The 18341-nt window shown below is 36.2% G+C and overlaps 1 protein-coding gene across 2 annotated transcripts in view; it reads right to left on the bottom strand.

The window, feature by feature from the left end:
- The window catches only part of dst (dystonin), a 120787-nt gene that overhangs the window by 78875 nt on the left and 23571 nt on the right, over positions 1–18341 (bottom strand). Inside the window, exons 6-19 of one of the 2 annotated variants that reach the window (XM_087802229.1) lie at positions 14211–14300; positions 12939–13040; positions 11085–11162; positions 10060–10152; positions 4340–4506; positions 3692–3804; positions 3518–3624; positions 3328–3447; positions 3070–3165; positions 2863–2990; positions 1601–1694; positions 1220–1374; positions 295–751; positions 102–230 (exon numbers count right to left, since the gene is read on the bottom strand). In XM_087802229.1, coding sequence (XP_087658355.1) covers positions 102–230; positions 295–751; positions 1220–1374; positions 1601–1694; positions 2863–2990; positions 3070–3165; positions 3328–3447; positions 3518–3624; positions 3692–3804; positions 4340–4506; positions 10060–10152; positions 11085–11162; positions 12939–13040; positions 14211–14300 — 1929 coding nt within the window. The remainder of the gene's footprint in view (positions 1–101; positions 231–294; positions 752–1219; positions 1375–1600; positions 1695–2862; positions 2991–3069; positions 3166–3327; positions 3448–3517; positions 3625–3691; positions 3805–4339; positions 4507–10059; positions 10153–11084; positions 11163–12938; positions 13041–14210; positions 14301–18341) is intronic. The other variant, XM_087802230.1, reaches the window with a different exon arrangement.

Below are 18341 nucleotides of genomic sequence, written 5' to 3' on the forward strand. Positions count from 1 at the left end.
TATTAAATTCAGTTTGAACATTCTAATTGTTAAATTCAACTCTTCAATATTCTGATGACACTCATACTTCTATATCGTTTAATTTTGCGTTTTACACTCACCTCACTCATTTTGATCTCTTTAAGGCTCAATTGAAATTCTTCAATGGCTCTGTGAACAGCTTTGTGATCCTCAACATGCATTTCAACTCCAGGTAGATCAGATCCCCACTCTGAACGATCCAGCTGGGTCTAGGATGAAGAATCGAGAGTCAATACGAAAGTACATTTAGATCATGATAAACCAATGTCTTACCTGCACTTCTTCCACCCAGCTGAGCAGATCCTGGAGGTGTTTGAAGTTGACCTCGTCCTCCGTCATGCCAGGATTAGCCAGTGATGCCATCATCGAGGGCTTTCTGATCTGCACTTGTTTGAGGTGCCTGAGGGACGATGGATCCACGCCACTGCTGCTCCCCGCGTACATCTGTCCAGGCTGCATGCTTGGGCTGAAGGCAGGGGCCAAGGAGGGGCTGAGGCCCGGGGTAAGGCTGGAGGTGAAGCTACCACCAGTGGTGCCGAAGCCGACTGGGGGGAAAGCAGGTTCGAAGGCAGGAGTCAAACCAGCGCCAGAAGAATAGCCAGAGTTCAGGCTCTGCGTGATGCCAGAAATCATCATCTTTGTTTGGTCTGCTGTCAACGTGCGACCTTTGCTGTACAGGGAGGAACACTCGGATCGCAGGGATAGAAGTTCATCACGGAGATTCGACACCCTGTTTATAAGAAGGATGTCAGTGACAAAAGCAGAGTAAGGAAGTATGTCAATGCCATCAGAATATTAATTATTTGTATTTAACATTTCAAATGTTACATGTATTTTATTGAAACTTGATTGAATTTAAGAATTTCAAAATGAATAACTTTTTTACACAAACAGTTTTGTTCGCATAGATTTTGGATGCAGGAAAACTTTATAAAGTAATAAGTTCAAAACATGTTCAGGATGAGAGACTTACTGCTTCAGAGTAAGAGAAGTCAAGACTTCAACATTAAATTAAATGATAAAAAATGAAATAAAATGAATGTAATTATCAAAAAAAATAAGAAGAATTCTTATTTTCAACTAAAACATTGAAATAAATAAACTTTGTTCCAACATTTGACGTGATAAATCAAACCATTAGATATTCTGATGGTAATGATAGACTTCAAGCAAACACAAAAGAAGTGAAAGTATGTACCTCTGAACTAGTTGATCTGCAAAAGGGAAATTTCCATCGAGAAGGACTTGGATATTCATCACCTGCTGTCTGAGGATGTTTTCACATTCCAAAAGGTATCTGGCAACTTCATGTTCATTGAGGAACTGAATACCAGACTGCAGACGTTTGTCATCCTTTGAGAAGGAAACAAGATTCATGTAGCAACTTCGGAAAAAGATTTACTTTGGAAAACATGAAAGCAGTACCAATTATTAGCAAGAACATTTTCAAACTCATGCTTGCATACAAATTGGTGGTGTTTTGTTTTTTGTTTTCTTGTTTGATTGTCGAGTTGTTTCAAAATTTTATTTTAAATGGTATTTTTACACATTTTGAGTTGCATATCTTGCTCATACTTACAGACTGAAGGTAACTTCTTGCCAGTGACAGCTTGTCTTCTCCGTCACCACAGTCTCGTTGAACCCTGTTGGCAATCTGCTGCAGCATCTCAAGTCTAGAGAGAAACAACAATTGAAGTCACAAAGACATGCATGCAAAACGACCGTATCTCACCTGGATCCATAAGAAAAACTGTTATTAAGGAACACGGAGCTATTCAGTTGTAACGGTTCAGGCGCAGTGAAAGTTGTTTTACTCGATGCAAAGCTGCCGATGCTACTGTTGCTGACGGTTGATCCGTTACTAAAGAAGTCCATGTTTATAGGTTTGTTCAGAAGCCTGCTTCCCATTTGATCGTACTGCTGCATCTTTGGACCTGGCTCTTGACCAGCGAGGTCTACAGCTTCAGACGAACCATGACAAAATCCTTGAAATGTTTACCAGCTGCTCTCTTTATAGAGTTACAGGCAGGTGTGAACGATGTCAAATTGGCTCCCACCCTGATATAATCTGATGCCTCAGGATATGAAAACTGCAGGTCGAGACACTGCCCTGAATCTTCTGCTGTAAGGACAAACCCTTCTCATCATGAATGAGGTAAACTGTAGTTTAAAAGTAAAAAAAAAAACATCATTTCAAACAGACCTATTCATTTGACTCAAAGTAAAATCACCAGCTGTGTCAACACAAAAGGAATTGAAAACCAGCAGGAGCTTCTCTACAAGCATGAACTTGTGTTTAAGTGTAAGTAATACGGGGAGAATATTTGTGAAGGCTTCACATGAAAAAAAAAAAAATTTAAGATGGTTATCATGCATAAATCCACCAATTACGTTGACACAAGAAATCTCCCTGCTAGTAAAAGCATCACCACACGGAATTTTCCATGTGTTACCCATTATTTATGTGATCATTTATTTTTATTATGATCATGCATTGAAACTATTCTCTAAACGATGCTTTTCAATTCACAACTTTGACTGATGTGACCACCATAATACTTTAGGGAGGTGTGATCGAAGTTGCATTGAATAAAGGAAATAAAAATAAATTTGTTTTCGTAAACAAATGAACATGTGGTCTTCCGCAGCTGAGACACTTTTACTTTAACCAGAGCGCAAGTATGATATTCCCTACTAGGGGTGTAAGAATAATTATATTTTCTTACAATTTATTTCTTCAACTGTGTTTTGTTTTTTGTGTATTTTAAATTGATCTTGGACCTCTATTGTACTCATGTGAATGTTTAATTTATTTTTTTAAAAGATAGTATTTGATCGTACCTTTCAACTTCTGGCCTTAGACTTTTTTCTCTCTCCAACATGGCAACGATTAACTTCCCCCATTCCTTCTCCACATCATTGGGGTGGTGGCCGGCTGGTAATTGAATCCGTCCAAACTCAATCCACATCTGTCACATGTCACATCCAAAAAATACTTTATCATGTTGACATCCAACAAAGTGTTTATCTTTTTCTGCTTAATTTTACCTCCAGCATCTTGTACAGGGTTTGGATTTTTGTCTTCTCATTTTCTTTTAGTGGGATTTCATTTTCCTTGAACTGCAAATATTGAGTATAAAGTGCCTGTGAAGGAAGAAGGAAAGTTGAAGGACTCATTCTTTAAGGGGAGTGTTAGCAGCCTCTTTAAAGTAAGAGCAGAAGTCTATTGCTGCAATCAATACTAATGTAAGTAACCATTAGGCTGCACTTAATTCAGCAAAATCATGATTTAAAACTATAAAATACCTTGAGTTCCACAGGACTGTTTGGGAATGATCTGTCCGACATTACGGCCACGTTGTGTTTGATCCACTGGCTGAGGTATTTGATCATGTTCTGGTACTCCACCCATTTAATATCGACATCCTGTTCAGAATGAAAGCGTCATCAGCACTCAGGTTTTCATCTGAGGGGGATTTATCGACGCATGACTTACATTAGCGGTGACACCCTCGGCTCCTTCCGGTACTTTAGGGAAGGTATCGTATAATGTAGAGACATAAGTGATGACTGACTTCTCATCGGGCGACTGAACATCTACATCTGATGAAAGAATGAACAAGGTTTTAAGGACATTAATTCACAAAAGATTCAGGTGTGGAAAGCTCACCCTCTGGGTCCAACAGTCGAGCCACGCCTAACTGTTCGGCTACACCAAATGCATGCTCCAAATTGGAGCGGTTGGTTTGTGTTGATATGAGCGTCATATCAATAAGGTCTGGCCTGGAAGTGTAAAAAAAACAACAACAAAATAACATTTGCATATTTTCAGAATCAATGTTTGTTTGTTTTTTACACAGAAATGAACTCCAACAATAAAAAATATATTAATATTAATAATTTTTCTTTATTTGTAGCCTTGTAAATTCTCTATAAAAAAGTTGGCATATTAGTGTCACCAGACAGTATTTTTGGTTTGGAATCCACTATGATGAATTGAAGCGCCAGTGCTTTTACAATGATCATCTTAAAGGGCTTAAATTTCCATCAAGTAACCTTTAGTATTGTCTGATGGTACTAATATAAACATTTTTATACTGAATGTAAAATACTACACTAATATCAAACTTTATGCATAAAAACATTACATTAATTATTTAATTAAAACAAAACCAACCTTTTAATGTACAAATTAATTTGATAACTCAGAAAAATTTAAAAAACAAATTTCAATTACAAAAGGTTCAAGATATGAAATATTAAATTCAACCATTCATTATTCTGGTGCCAATGATACTTTCATACCAATCCTCAGTACCTGTATTTATGAATGACGGCATTGAAAAGCCTCCCATCCCTCCACGAGGTGGTGAAGTTGTCACACCGAACACCCACGTAACCGTCTGTTATCTGCTTGGACCAAAGCAGCAGCCGCTCCTTGGCGGTCATGTCCTCGGATTCTCCAGTCACATGGATCTCTGAGATCTGTCCCAGACGATGAACACAAGGTTTACACATTTACACTGTGACACGACTACAGCCTAATTTTGACATTTGTGTCATTAATCCTAAATATAGCAAACAGGGAACCCAAACTATGACTGAATGATATTTTCCAGTTTCCAAATGTTTCCTTACATTACAAATTCTTTATATATTTATTATCTCACAATAAATAAACCTTTTTATTATGTTGTTAGACAAGGGGTGAGTCAGGCTCCTCAACCTTAAGCCATCTCGCTCATCCTACCTAATCAATCAACTAATAACCTGTATTTCACAGTGCAAGTCCAGTTAAGATGACACGATATGTACGGAGATAAAAAAGAATTTTGAGCAGCATAGTAGTTACGAGTGGCAACATAAATTAAAAACGAAAAATGATCCACACACCAGATCTACACCTTTACTGACTTCATGAACTTCATTGGTTGTCTTTCTCTTTTCCTTTTGACTTGTTACTCAATATCAAATCAATATTATATGTCAGTGTCTTCTTTCCATATGTCTAAACCAACAAACTTTGAATAGTAATTGTCAATAAATACTTGAGTAACTTCAACTCTGCCACATCTTTATCTTTGAATATGACTATTAGGGCCGTCATGACACTAAGGATTTCAACTCGATACTCAATACCATATGAGAAATTCAAGTTTTTATTAACAAGAAAAAAAAATGGAAAAATAAACCTCTGTTATAACATTTTACCACTAAAGAAGAACACAAGTATATATTTTACGCTCGTTTGTGGCGGGTGTTTTTGGACTTTTTTAAGCGTCTTTGTGGAGGAAGTTGGACCGCGGGCGCTCAGTCGCTACATTAAAGTGAACAAACATTTTTGCCTACAACTCTAAAAAGGAACAGATTACTCTGAAAATAATCCCAACCATTAGCCGACAGGGTGAGAAGAAAATGAGTGAAGTTTGAATTTTGGGTGAACTATCACTTTAAAAGAACCAAACAGAAAATATTTATGATTAAAAAACATGCAAAATAAACTGCATCTATGATAACAAGTATAAGGTCTGAAATAGTTCAAAAAATGTTTGGGTGTATAGTTACTTTTGAAAATGAGTGTTGTAACTTAACCCTAAACAAAATATTTTAGTATCAATACTTTGGATAATGACTAAGACACTATTTTTTCTTATTGAATCTTATCAAAGTATTAACACCAAACTCAAACAAAGAAAACATTTAATCCCATTCAACATAAATCTAGATCCTTCTAGTCAATCTGATTGATTTCCAGACATCTATTAGTGGTCAGATTACTAAATCAAATCTGTCCAACAAGAGATCAACACAGCAAATACAAATATTTCCACACTGAGGGTTTAATAGAATGATATTAGGGGTTAAATAGAAACAGGAATGACACCTTATACTTGGGCCATTTGCGGCCTATGACATGATATTCTGCAGCCTTCCATTTATTGTCCAAGTTTGTATGAATGTAGACAGAGTAAGAGACAAATGTACAGTTATAACAATAAACAAAAACATTGAACGCCTGACTCCACTTGAATGAAGTCTGTCTATTTTTAAAGAGACAGGCTGTTTGCCTTGGCTGAGTAATGAATACAAATATTTAGAGAAACTGAGAATATTAACTTAGATTGAAACAAAATTGAACAAACTGACGCTAGTCAGTGGTTTTAACACTAGCCCTTGTTTATTTATACAGACCATTAACACACTAAAAGAGTGATAGAAAATATTTCTACGGCCAATAAGTGAGTTTTAATACCTCTGCAGCTAAAGGAACAATACAATTCCACAAAATCCTGGTAATGACTGAGGATGAGAGGATACAGTAACTCCAGCAGTGTTTAAAGCTGATGTTTGGACATATTTTGATTTCAAAACTACTACTACAAATATATCCTTGTTCCTATAGTATCACAATGTATTTGCTATAAATCGTACCGTATTGTCAGATTCTTTGCAATACACACACCTACATTCACATACAGTTAGGTGAAGTAAGTAAGCAGTGTTCTTTTTTTCTGTTAGATTTAACATTTGGAGTAAAATGGGAAGCACAAAACAACAGGGGATGACACATGCTAACATGTGAGTAGCATGTGTTCTTTCAAGATAACTGTTCAAGAAATGTCCAAATCTAAAGTATTGATACTGTGTGAAGAAGCAAAACATAATTTTACAACCATTATGTAATGAGCAGAAAACTACATTGTAAACTAAATTGTATATAATAATCCGAATATGATTCAAGGAGACCAATTAGTGAGTTAATAGAACATTTTGAAAATACACAACAAGACTTTGCTCTTGAGAATACTGACAGAAGGCAAATAAACCTGTTCTTACAAAATGATGAACTAACTTCATTGTCGAGGTCAGATGCTAGTAAGTATTATAGTATAATCTATCAAAGCCAAATGAAAACTACTGTTATGAAGTAAAAAGTCGTGGTCTCTTTCTATTTTTTTCTAGTAACTTTGTGTTTTAGAATGTTTATTGCCATTTTATTTTTACCTGTTTCTCACTGTGTTTAGCAAGTTCGATGTACCTGGGACAGGTAAAGGCTCTGGGTCGCCTCCCCCTGTGTGGCTGCGAGTCCCACTTGAGCAAATCTTCACTAGCATCAAATCCCATCAGAGTTCTCAACGTGTGCTCCACTGTCCCAAAACTCACCGCCCTCCTGAGCTGGCATCGGATCAGAGTTTTCCTGTGACTCCTGTCCTGAGCTCGTATACTACAGTAATGTTTGTTTATACAATGAAGCTTGTCATCTTTAGCACTTGGTGCTTCCTTCCCAAAAGTTTCCTGATGATTTGTCTTTAAAAGTAAAGGCATTTCTTCAACACAGATACCGTTTCTGCTGTTATCTTCCACTGCTGCCTTGTTCCTGACCAGGCCAGGGTTGTCCCGGATCACAGGCATTTCACGAGCAATCCTCTTCCGGGGAGCTTTTCTCTCAGATGGTTTCATATTCTCCAATTTCTTCCTTTTTCTCTGAAAGTACCGGCGACCCCCTACATGTTTCGATTCGGCTGTGAGTGGAGCCTTCTTTGGGTCAACATAGCTTTCTTCCTTAGCTCCACGTACACAACCACAAACATTCCCCATGGCTTTAAGTCCAAAAACTTTTGTTAGAGAAAAATATCCATCATGTCCCTGTTAAAGTTCCTCTTAGCCTGAAGAATATTCTCGCTGGCGGTCGGGAAGCCCGGAAAGCATTCTAGGTCCAGAGTTTACCTTGGCGGCCGGCCTCTTTCTCACTGCTCCCTCGCTCATCTGACACAGGAATTCTTTCTGACCTTTGAAACATTTCCCTGGCGTTGGTAATACAGCACACGAGCGCACACCCATGCAGGTCACACGTGGATGTGGCTCTCCAGACGCAGACCTGTTTCAGGCTGGTTGTTCTACTTTGTCACTGTAAACATTTACACAACACAGGCACCTCCTAGAATACTGCTGGCACTGGAATACAGGTCAAATATGCGGAGACATGAGGAGGAAGTCGACTGATTCATTGTTGCTGCTGTGAATCACCTCAGCTCAACTAGTGTCACTAAAGGCTGAATCAATAAACCAACATGTTTCAGGAAGGAAACAATGACGCTGTGGTTGGCCTGACTCCAAATGATTAAATAAACTATCTCCACGACAGATCCCACCAGAGTCAATCACTAATGGGGCTTAGACCCCTAAGAAGTCACACTTCACAAAACAACAGAAAACAAAGTTGAAAAAAAAGATCTCACTACAAAGGAATGCCAGTCAAATATTTACAGGGTGAAACTGTGAAGCAATAAAATCAATGTTACCACTTAAAAATAAACTTTGTCGCTGCAACCCCAGCAGATTTTAATGTCAAAGTCACCTGACAGAGTTCATTTGAATCCATGGCTCTACAGGGTTTGTAAAAACCCACATTTTAAACTAAATGACATTTAGAAGATCAAACCATCCACTTTGTAGATGGGATTTCAGTGCAGATGCAGGGATGAATTTTTTTTGCTTTCATTATATCTTGTTTGCAAGTTTATCTTTGTCGAGAACGAGAAATCTAAGACCTTATTAACAGAAGCAGTAACATGTACAATTTCCGGCCCTGGAGACATTTGAAGCCCTAGCTAACAATTATTTATTGGTTTTGAAGTATAGGTATAAAAGCAAAACGGTGTAAAACAATCATTATTTTCATATAAAACAAAGAAGAAATTGCCATCAGAAGCCCAAGACGCTAACAACATAGCTGTGTATGAAAATAAAATAAGCAAAATATTTATCCGTCCCTTTTATACATACAAACAAGGGCTTTGAAATCCAATAGATCTAAATTAAAATGCAAAAAAGGATTGATATTGATATTGACAAAAAACTTGCACCAACCAAAACAAAGAGTCAAACTCTTTGATAAAAAGTCAAGAGTTTAAGCAAGCAAGCAAACTCTTGCTATGATACTATAAGTGTCAAACAAACCTGCACACTAAATATTTCCACTTCAGAAGTTTAATTTACTGGGATAAAAGAATGTTGCCTGCAGCAGGTGAGCAAGCTCTCAAGACAACAACCTTCAGTTATGAACTTGAACTTATGAAAGACTAACCTGTGACTGACAGTTCTTTGAATCTGATCTGCAATTTATCAGCCATAAAAAGAAGTATTTATACTAAGGCACGGCCCTGATTTTCACTCCAGCTCAAGAAGAAACAAGTCCAACAATGCTGCCCAATCCTTTGCTCAAGGGCTTGCGTGAGACCGGCAGCAGCGGGTGTCGGTCGAATCTCTGTCTGTCAATATGATCAAGTCCAGGCAAAATGTGAAGGCTGTCAGATAGTTGCATGTTTGAGCAAATTTAAAGTCAATTATTACGACAAGTCTCGGAATGTCGACTGGAAACACGAGCAAACCTCAATGAGGATAATACACACATCTTGACACATTTCAACTTACTCTAGAAGATCATGTTTGATCATCAAAAATTATTTTTCTAACCTAGAAAGAATGTATGACGGAAAATGGGTAAATGTAAATTCATCACATCATTTGTGTCTTGAAAGCTTTTGTGTCCCTTGACTACTGATCACCAGCAGTTATGTAGGGGTTCTTGCAGAACTACTTGTTTACAGTTATACAGGCTTTGACAAAAAGACACATTAGCAGTGAATTGGATAATAAAGTGATCCCTTGTTTATTGCGGGGTACAATTCTGAAGCGCCCTTACATTTTTGGAAATAATCAGCAAAGGCGCTTTATTAAGCCTTTTTATATTTATTTAACAACATTTATTTTAACTGGCAAACTCATCATTACAAATGAGGTCTAATCCCTCTCACTACCATCTCAGTAAAGGTGGGCTGAATAGCTCCGATGATGCTTTGCGACCCAGCCAACCAATCACAGCCGTCAATCACTTTTGACATAACCTAGCAACATAGACTTAGAATTTCGGTACAGTATTGAAGGGGCCAATCAGCAGTCAATAAAAAGAGCAGTGTGTGGATTTTAAATTTTTAACCATCCAACATTTTAAACCAATAACAAAACTAAACTCACCTGAAAGTGCAGTATAATAGTCCAGATTAGTCCCAGGGTCAGCTTGGGGTTCCCATCTGTGATGTCATCATTCCTGATATTTACAAGTTTAACCTTCAAATAAAAAGAACCCGATTAATATAAATAGTTTTTAAATATAGTAATTGTAATTATATACACACAAAATGTAGTTACCTAGAAAGACAATATTTCAACTATTTTTGAATATGTGATCATTTTTCATTCCTTTAAAATTAACTATTTAAAGCAGGGGCTTCAAATTCAATCACACAAGGGGTAAAAACATTCTTTAGAATGCAATTTTTTTCCCCTTCAACTTAATTTAACTGTTATTGTAAGCCTCTCTATAATCATTGTCATCCATTATCTCTGTTTTTGTTGTTGTACGTCGTCTTAATCAACTTCTATAGAAAAATAAGAGTGAGTAGTGAGGACAGTTTCCTGCAACGTTTGGTAAATACTGGGTGAGCCATCATCAGGATGAAACAGAAACAAAGGAGAGCTGCTGTGTCATCATTAGTTGATCCTTTGTCTCACATTACATCACTTTTGGCTTCGGGTGAACCAGTCGGGAGACACTTCCCGGCGGGGGATGGGTGGGGGTAGTGAGGCGTTTGAGAACTCACTGATGAGTTTAATCTTTTATTTTCAACAAACATCATTTTTTTTTTAATTTAAGAAGTAATTCAAGAAAATTAGGGTTTTAATCCATTTTGGATGAAGAAAAAAAAGGTACTAAATGATCCCACACTCTCTTGAAGGGTGACATGAATAAAAGTATTGAATAATTAAAGTGGGAAGTCTCCTCCAGTTACAAGCATTAGCATCTTCATCCTACTGAAGTATTAATGCACATTTTTAATGTCTTTGTTCTGTAAAATCCACCTAGCTGCTTCGTGCAAATAAACATATCATAAGGTTTTTTATTTCCTCTGATTTCATTTTTCAAAATATTTATTTTAAATGTATTCAAGTTTTGCTGTAAGAAAAAACAAACAAAATCAAAATAGTGTTTCAATGCTCACCTGCCGTCTCTTTAGATAGTCCAGTGCTATCTGTACATTCTGAAGTTTATGAAAACGCATCCGCCCTCTTTCCCGAGGCTGTGGAGTTAAACAAAGAAGAAAACTTTATTCTCCTATGATTCTGTGACTGAGGAAAGGAAACATCGGCGGAGATTTATAGGTCACAGCAAAGGAACCGTCTTCACAGAAGTCAATGTGATTCCATTCAAAACGAGAAGACTCTTCTAGAAAATATACAACCACATGCTTCACAAAAATACAAAGATACTACCTGTTCTATGAAATTTAGAATAAAAAGAGACATTTCAGTATAAATATGTGTAATACATTACAAAATTCAGCATTTATGTGGGATTATGAAAACGCAATAAAGCAGCTGTAAAAAATAAAAACACATTTAAACATAATATTGTGATGAAGTAAATTTCAAATGCATGAAATAATTTTTATAAACACAAATATATTCTAACACAAGCATCACAAGTATATTCTAAGTTCAATCAAACAAGAAAATTGAATGATCAATTATGGTTAATTTAAGGAAAAAATAATAGATGTATACACATACACATATAAACAAATATATGACATTTTCATGTCTCAAATGTAATTGCAAATTCATATAGGAAATAGAACCAAAATAGCAAATAAAGTGCCTTTTCACAACATGGTTGAGAAAAAATAAAGACTTGTAACCCTAAAGATTTTTAGGCTAGGCTAGATGCTAGCATGCCTGAAATTCTGAAAAATGAAATATTATTTTTAAATCAGCTTGAAATGGAAGAAAGAAATGAAATCCAAAACCATGCTTTCAAAAAGGAAGTGGTCAAGGCTGTGGTGAGATGATTAGCAACAGAGCAAAGTGCGCTAATACAGCTAAAATGTTGCCTGAAGCATTTTTTTGCAAAAGCATCTGCATGGCATATATGATGGTAAATCGGAGAAATTAAATAAAAACCAACAGTTCACGCCTTTTTGGGAGAATGCTACAAAAAGCTAAAAAAAACAAGCAAACTAAGGTGAAGCAGCCACAATGCTAGCATAGATGGTGTTCTGAAGCTAACAGAGCCAGTATGCTAAAGCTAGCATAACCAGTAATTTAAGATCGCATAGCCCGTGTATGTTAATGCTAATAAAGCTAGTATGCTAAAACTAACATAGCAAGTATGCTAAAGCTAGCATTGCTAGTTTGCTAAAACTAACATAGCCAGTATGCTAAAGCTAACATAGCCAGTAGCTAACAAAGCCAGTATGCTAAAGCTTTCATAGCCAGTATACAAAAGCTAAGATAGCCAGTATGCTAAAGCAGTGTGGCATCAAAAATCTGATGCTAAGAAACACGAAGAATGTAACATTGCTCAAAAACTACTAGCCATCATCATTTTAGTTTTATCATGAAGGGAAAATAAGTTGCACAAGCTCTTTGACCGCTCTTTGATTCTTTTTGAATTCTACAAACAAGCTAAAAGACAAGCAAACTGAGGCAGAGCAGGTGATGCAAACATAGCCACAATGTTAGCTAGCATAGCTGGTATACTAAAGCTTTCATAGACAGTGTACTAAAGCTAACAGAGCCAGTATTTTAAAGCTAGTATACCCAGTATGCAAAAGCTAAAATAGTCTGTAATCTAAAGCTAACATAGCCAGTTTGCTAAAGCAGTGTGGCGTCAAAAATCTGATGCTAAAAAACACAGAAGAATGTAAGATTGCTCAAAACTACTAGCCATCATCATTTTATTTTTATCATAAGGGGAAAATAATCTGCAAAAGCTCTTTGACCGGCTCTAACTGACTAGCCACAGCAACCGGTGAGATTAGTTAGTTACTTGGGGCGGAGGTTCAGTCCACACGTACCCCCTTATCATCATCATCCCCCGACTGTCCATGCCGCTCAACCGCACATGCGTCGGTCCCACTCACCAACCGCAACGTCTTCAGAAAATCACGCTCCCTCGGCTTATCAGCGAAAAAAGGCCAAACGAGGGAAGAAAGAAAGACACGAAACACACAGCGACCAAATCAATGGCAGACAAAGAACACAAATAAGTGGACAACAAAGATGTGAAAATGAAATTACAGGGGAAATGAAATTTAGTCCCATTTTAAAGGCAACTTAAAGGCATGTAAAATCATGCTTTTTAAATGACAGTAAGGCAGGTTAGCATGTTAAAATATGATTTAGAATTAGATGAACGTATGAGAGTGATAACACAATGATGCTGCTTAAACTGTATCAAACACTTTGTATCTCTCTATTGACTTAAGTATATGAAAGAAGAAGTGAAGACAATAACTCATAATTTCCCAAGGAATAAATAAGTGTTGCTGGTTATATTGCAAACTAATATATGGTATATATGTATGAGGATAATAATAAAAACCTATCATGTCTGTCTGTATATATTATGTATGTATATAGATACATTATATATTACATTGTATTGTAAAATAAAGATAACAAAAGTTGAGATCTATTTTATGTATTGCTATGAGTACTTCTATATTGTATATATTAATGGATATGTTTGAAGAAATTGTTTGGCAATTTTCCTACAAACTGCAGAATTAAACCCTTTTTCAAGTATTTTTACTTATTCCTACTACATTTTCGTACAGTATTTTGTTTTATTTTTATTTAGCTTTATTTAGCTTTATTAAAGAGAGGCATTTCTCTCTTTTGTATGTACAAATGTACAGTCAATTACATATTTTATTCAATTGAGAAATATTTATCAAACCATTTAAAAGTACTCATTTATATTGACTAATAATTGATGTAAACAATAATATTAGCTTTTGTTTTATACATGCTTCAATGTCTACATGTAGTTAGTCGTCAGAATTAGATCATCATCTATCAAAAATGTCGTGTACTATAGATCCTCAGAGCACAAAAGAAAAAGTTTCATCGTTTGACCACTTGAGGGCGCTGGAACGTTTGTAAATTTAAAGTCTGTCCCACAATAGGATGAATGTTGATTATGACTTTAACACTGAGTTTGAAGAATATACTTGACCTTTCCTTTCACTGTTAAACCATATTTCTGCTATTGAACAATACTTTCTAAACATCTCTTTGAAATGCATATGATCAAAAAGGAAAAACATTTCACATGAGCCACATACCAGCGTGTCTCCAGAGAGGACCTCCAGCAGTGAGATCAGGTTGTGTCCATCTCGCAGGTCCTCGTACAGGTCGTTGATATGCTTCCGCACCTGTGAATGAAGATAGACACTTAGAAATGTAATGTGATCAATCTTTCTATCCAAGAATTTATACTTTTACCATGTGATCAGAATCAGAATCAGAATCAGAATCAGAAAACCTTTATTAGTCCCGCGAGGGGAAATTCGGTTTAACAGCAGCAAGAGAAATGAAACACCCAGAAATAAAAACGAGAAATAAAATCTAAATGGAATAAAAGATAAATCTGCGCTATATAATATTTACACAATCATATTTACAAAAATAACAAGAAGAAAAGGTGCTGTTAAATATTTATCTTGCTGAGTTCTTATTGTGGAGTCTGATGGCAGCAGGGAGGAAAGACCTGCGGTACCTCTCCCTCACACACCGGGGATGGAGCATCCTATCACTGATGGAGCTCCTCAATGCCCTCAGTGTGTGCTGGAGAGGGTGAGTCAAGTTCCTCCTCATGGAGCCCAGCTTGCTCCGCATCCTCCCTCCAGTCACTTCCTCCACAGGATCCAGGGGGCGCCCTAGGACGTAACTGGCCTTCTTAATAAGGCTGTCCAGTTTAGCCCTATCCTTTGCTGTCATGCTGCTCCCCCAGCAGACCACACCGTTGAAGATGGCAGAGGCCACTACTGAGTCATAGAATGACTTCAGGAGTGGCCCCCGGACACCAAACGACCTCAACCTCCGGAGCAGGTAGATTCTACTCCGCCCTTTTTTATAGACAGCAGCAGTGTTATCCACCCAGCTGTGATATTTCACATCATAAAAATAACGTCACTTTCATTTAGATTTGACGTCTGTATTGGCAAATATAAGGTTACGACAGAAATGTCATCCAGGTATATGTGATGAATTTGAAGAGAAAATAGTGACTTGAAATAAAGACAATAACTACAAAGACGTAACTAAAATGGTAAGAAACTAGGGGTTTAAGAAAATATCGATACACTTAAATATCAGGGTTGTTTTTTTACACGATACCATATCAGTATTCAACAGTACTGTATAGATTTTATATTGAAAATGAACTCGAAAATATTCACATTTGCTTGTATTTCTTCTCTTGTGAAATAAAAATAAAGATGACTCCGTTTATTTCAGTAATTGGTTATGTAAAGTATGTAACAACAATGTATATATATATATAAACTAAGAGATTAGGAACTAAAGCTTTTAAATAAGCCTGACGTGCGTGAAAAAATACTGTTACAGCAAAATATAACCCGATTTTTATTTGACAAAATTGTATTGATATTCTGTTTCTGTATTTATTTTCACTCATCATATATATATTTTTCTGGCTTATAAATAATTTTAATCATAATTATTTTAAGGGTCATTGATCAAAAAAGTGTATAGAAAATAAATATAATTTATACATGGTAATAACTAATTATTTAAGGGAAAGTAAAATATGAAACAATTTACAGTTATTCTTTTTTTATTTTGTTTTATTCACAATAAATGCAAATCTTCAGCGCTTGAAAATTGTTAAATTAAACATCCAAACGCTAGATTGCCTCTGCAACAATGAAATGCTGTGCGATCAAGGGACGACTGAGGACGAGATGATACAGTCAAGCTTTTAAAGCTGATGTTTGGACATATTTTGGTTTCAAAACAAATGAAAGCAGTTACAACTTCGTCAAGAGTCATGTGGTCTACTCGACAATACTACAAATATATATACTTGTAAATAAATCATCACAATATATCGTATCTTTGACCCTGTATTCCTGCCAATACACACCTCTATTATATTTCCTCTACATCGTCATATCTTCCCTGGGTTTAGAAGTTAAAGCTCAATTCCGTGTCTCTGGTAGTTGACGAAAAGCTTCACACCAAAATTCTTCACGTCCAAATATTGTGCAAATGAATCACTAATCTTTATCATTCCAAACACTTCCTCGATGACATATCGTGTCAATGTCACCCTTCTATCAACGGTCGGTCGAGCACTTGAGCCCAACACTTGCTCGCTCTCCTTCCTGTCCTAAATACTGAGGCTCAGAATCTCCCCCCCGCCCTCCTCCTTCTGGACTGCCCGCTGACCTGCTTTCACACAGAGCTTTCAGTCCTGTAATCCCAGCTCGCTGCTACAGCTGTGGAGCCAAAATAGACCCTCGTGTTATTGGGTCAAGCAGTAGCTGTCTTTGGGTGCTTACTCAGCACTTTTGAAGACAAGCAAACAAACACTATCATGTCGGTATGATAAAGACACAGATGTATCCTGAGTGTAGAAGTCGAGTTTCCTATGAGTTTCGACAAAGTCATATCACACATGGCACTTCAAGAATGCCGTCACATACACGACTCTGCTCCTTCAACCCTATTAAACACAGAACACAAGTAGGTTTCACAAAGGTAACAATATCAATTTAACTTCAAAGTATAAAACCTAAGTCAGTCTTGTCGTTGACTTTGTTTATTAATGAGTTGAAAATGTTGTCACAGAATATTTTCTTTAACCCTTGTGTTATCTCAGGGTCAAGGCGACCCAAAGGCACGAAAACAATTGTTTGTTGTATCCCTGGTGTTGTCTCTGGGTCGAGGTGAACGACCTCCCAGGCTCCGACATATACATATGAAGTGGTGGAGGTTGTTCACCTCGACCCAGAGACAACACCAGAGTTAATTACAAACATCACTTTTTAAACATACACGTTCTCTGTAAATTCAAACCATTTATGTCATAAATTGCTCAAATTAATATTATTTTAGGTCAATTTTCTTCCTTTATGGCACTGGTGTCACGTTCAAAAACAGATAAACTAATGAATAGTTACTAATGTAAGACCAAACTCTTCTGACTGACTCACATGTTTCAAAGATGCAGTAAGTCCCTCATCATGACCATGTTTTGAACTTGTTACTTTATAAAGTTCGTTTGAAATCTGTGTGAACGAGAGGTTACAAGAGCGGAGTCCATTATGACGTATTTTCGTGCATATATTTACGTTTTAAAGTTCTGTTTTTTTAGAGTTATAGACAAAAATGTATATTCATTTTAATCTAGTGCCTTCAGCTCAGTTATCTTCATCTCCATCAAAAGACACTTGAAAACATCCAAATACCTCCATACTGCTCGCCTGTAACCTCCCTCTTGTATTTAAGCCTCAACATGACAAATTGTTCGAAAAGTCTTAGCTCGAGTCGCTACATTAAAACGAACCTACATTTTTATTCATTTTATCATCAATCGTTTATCCCTTCAGATGATTCAGTAGATTATAATTGTTATATGAAGTCTGAAACATGTTTTGATTATAATTAAACAATGTTAGATCATATACATTGTGTGTATATAGTGTTCAATCTAAAAGTCTGGTTATTGTTGAATAAATAATTTAGCATCTCAATTTCTACACTTTACAAAGATTCTGATTCATTCATGGAATTTACTAATTTACACAAAGAATAGTAGATATTACAAGTCGACACTTGTTTGTCTAGGTTTTGTTTTCATATGCAACAGACGGAAAAAGTATTACATTCTCTTCTGGTAAAATACTCAATGACTTTTAAAAAGCATTAATTATACTTGTCAGGGCTGAACATGCCAACAATTTGTTTTCACTGCCAAAATCTGTATGAGATTTGTTTCTCATCCAAGTTTAAACTTTTTGTTTAAGAATGAGTTTAAATATAATCCATTCAATTGTAAAGATAAAAGCATTTTGACTTTTCTCCATCATCCTCGCAAGTCACCTTTACTACACCAGTAAACCTCATTGTTTTCCTCATTTCCTTTTTCCTAGGATTTTTATCCTTATCACATGTTCAAACCATCTGACATTTTCGTAATTTTAACATCCTGCTGCAGAGTATTGTGATTACAGTTGAAAATGGTTTTTATTTTAGTTGAAAATTGTTTGATTATAGTTGAAAATTGTTTGATTGTAGTTGGAAATTATTTGATTATAATTGAAAATTGTTTGATTTTAGTTGAAATTGTTTTGATTTTAGATGAAATTGTTTGATTACAGTTGAAAATGTTTGATTAACATTGAAGATGGTTTGAATATAGTTGAAAATTGTTTGATTACAGTTGAAAA

The sequence above is a fragment of the Callionymus lyra genome, chromosome 11 (assembly GCF_982586985.1).
Source record: "Callionymus lyra chromosome 11, fCalLyr1.hap1.1, whole genome shotgun sequence".
Taxonomy (NCBI): Eukaryota; Metazoa; Chordata; class Actinopteri; order Syngnathiformes; family Callionymidae; genus Callionymus; species Callionymus lyra.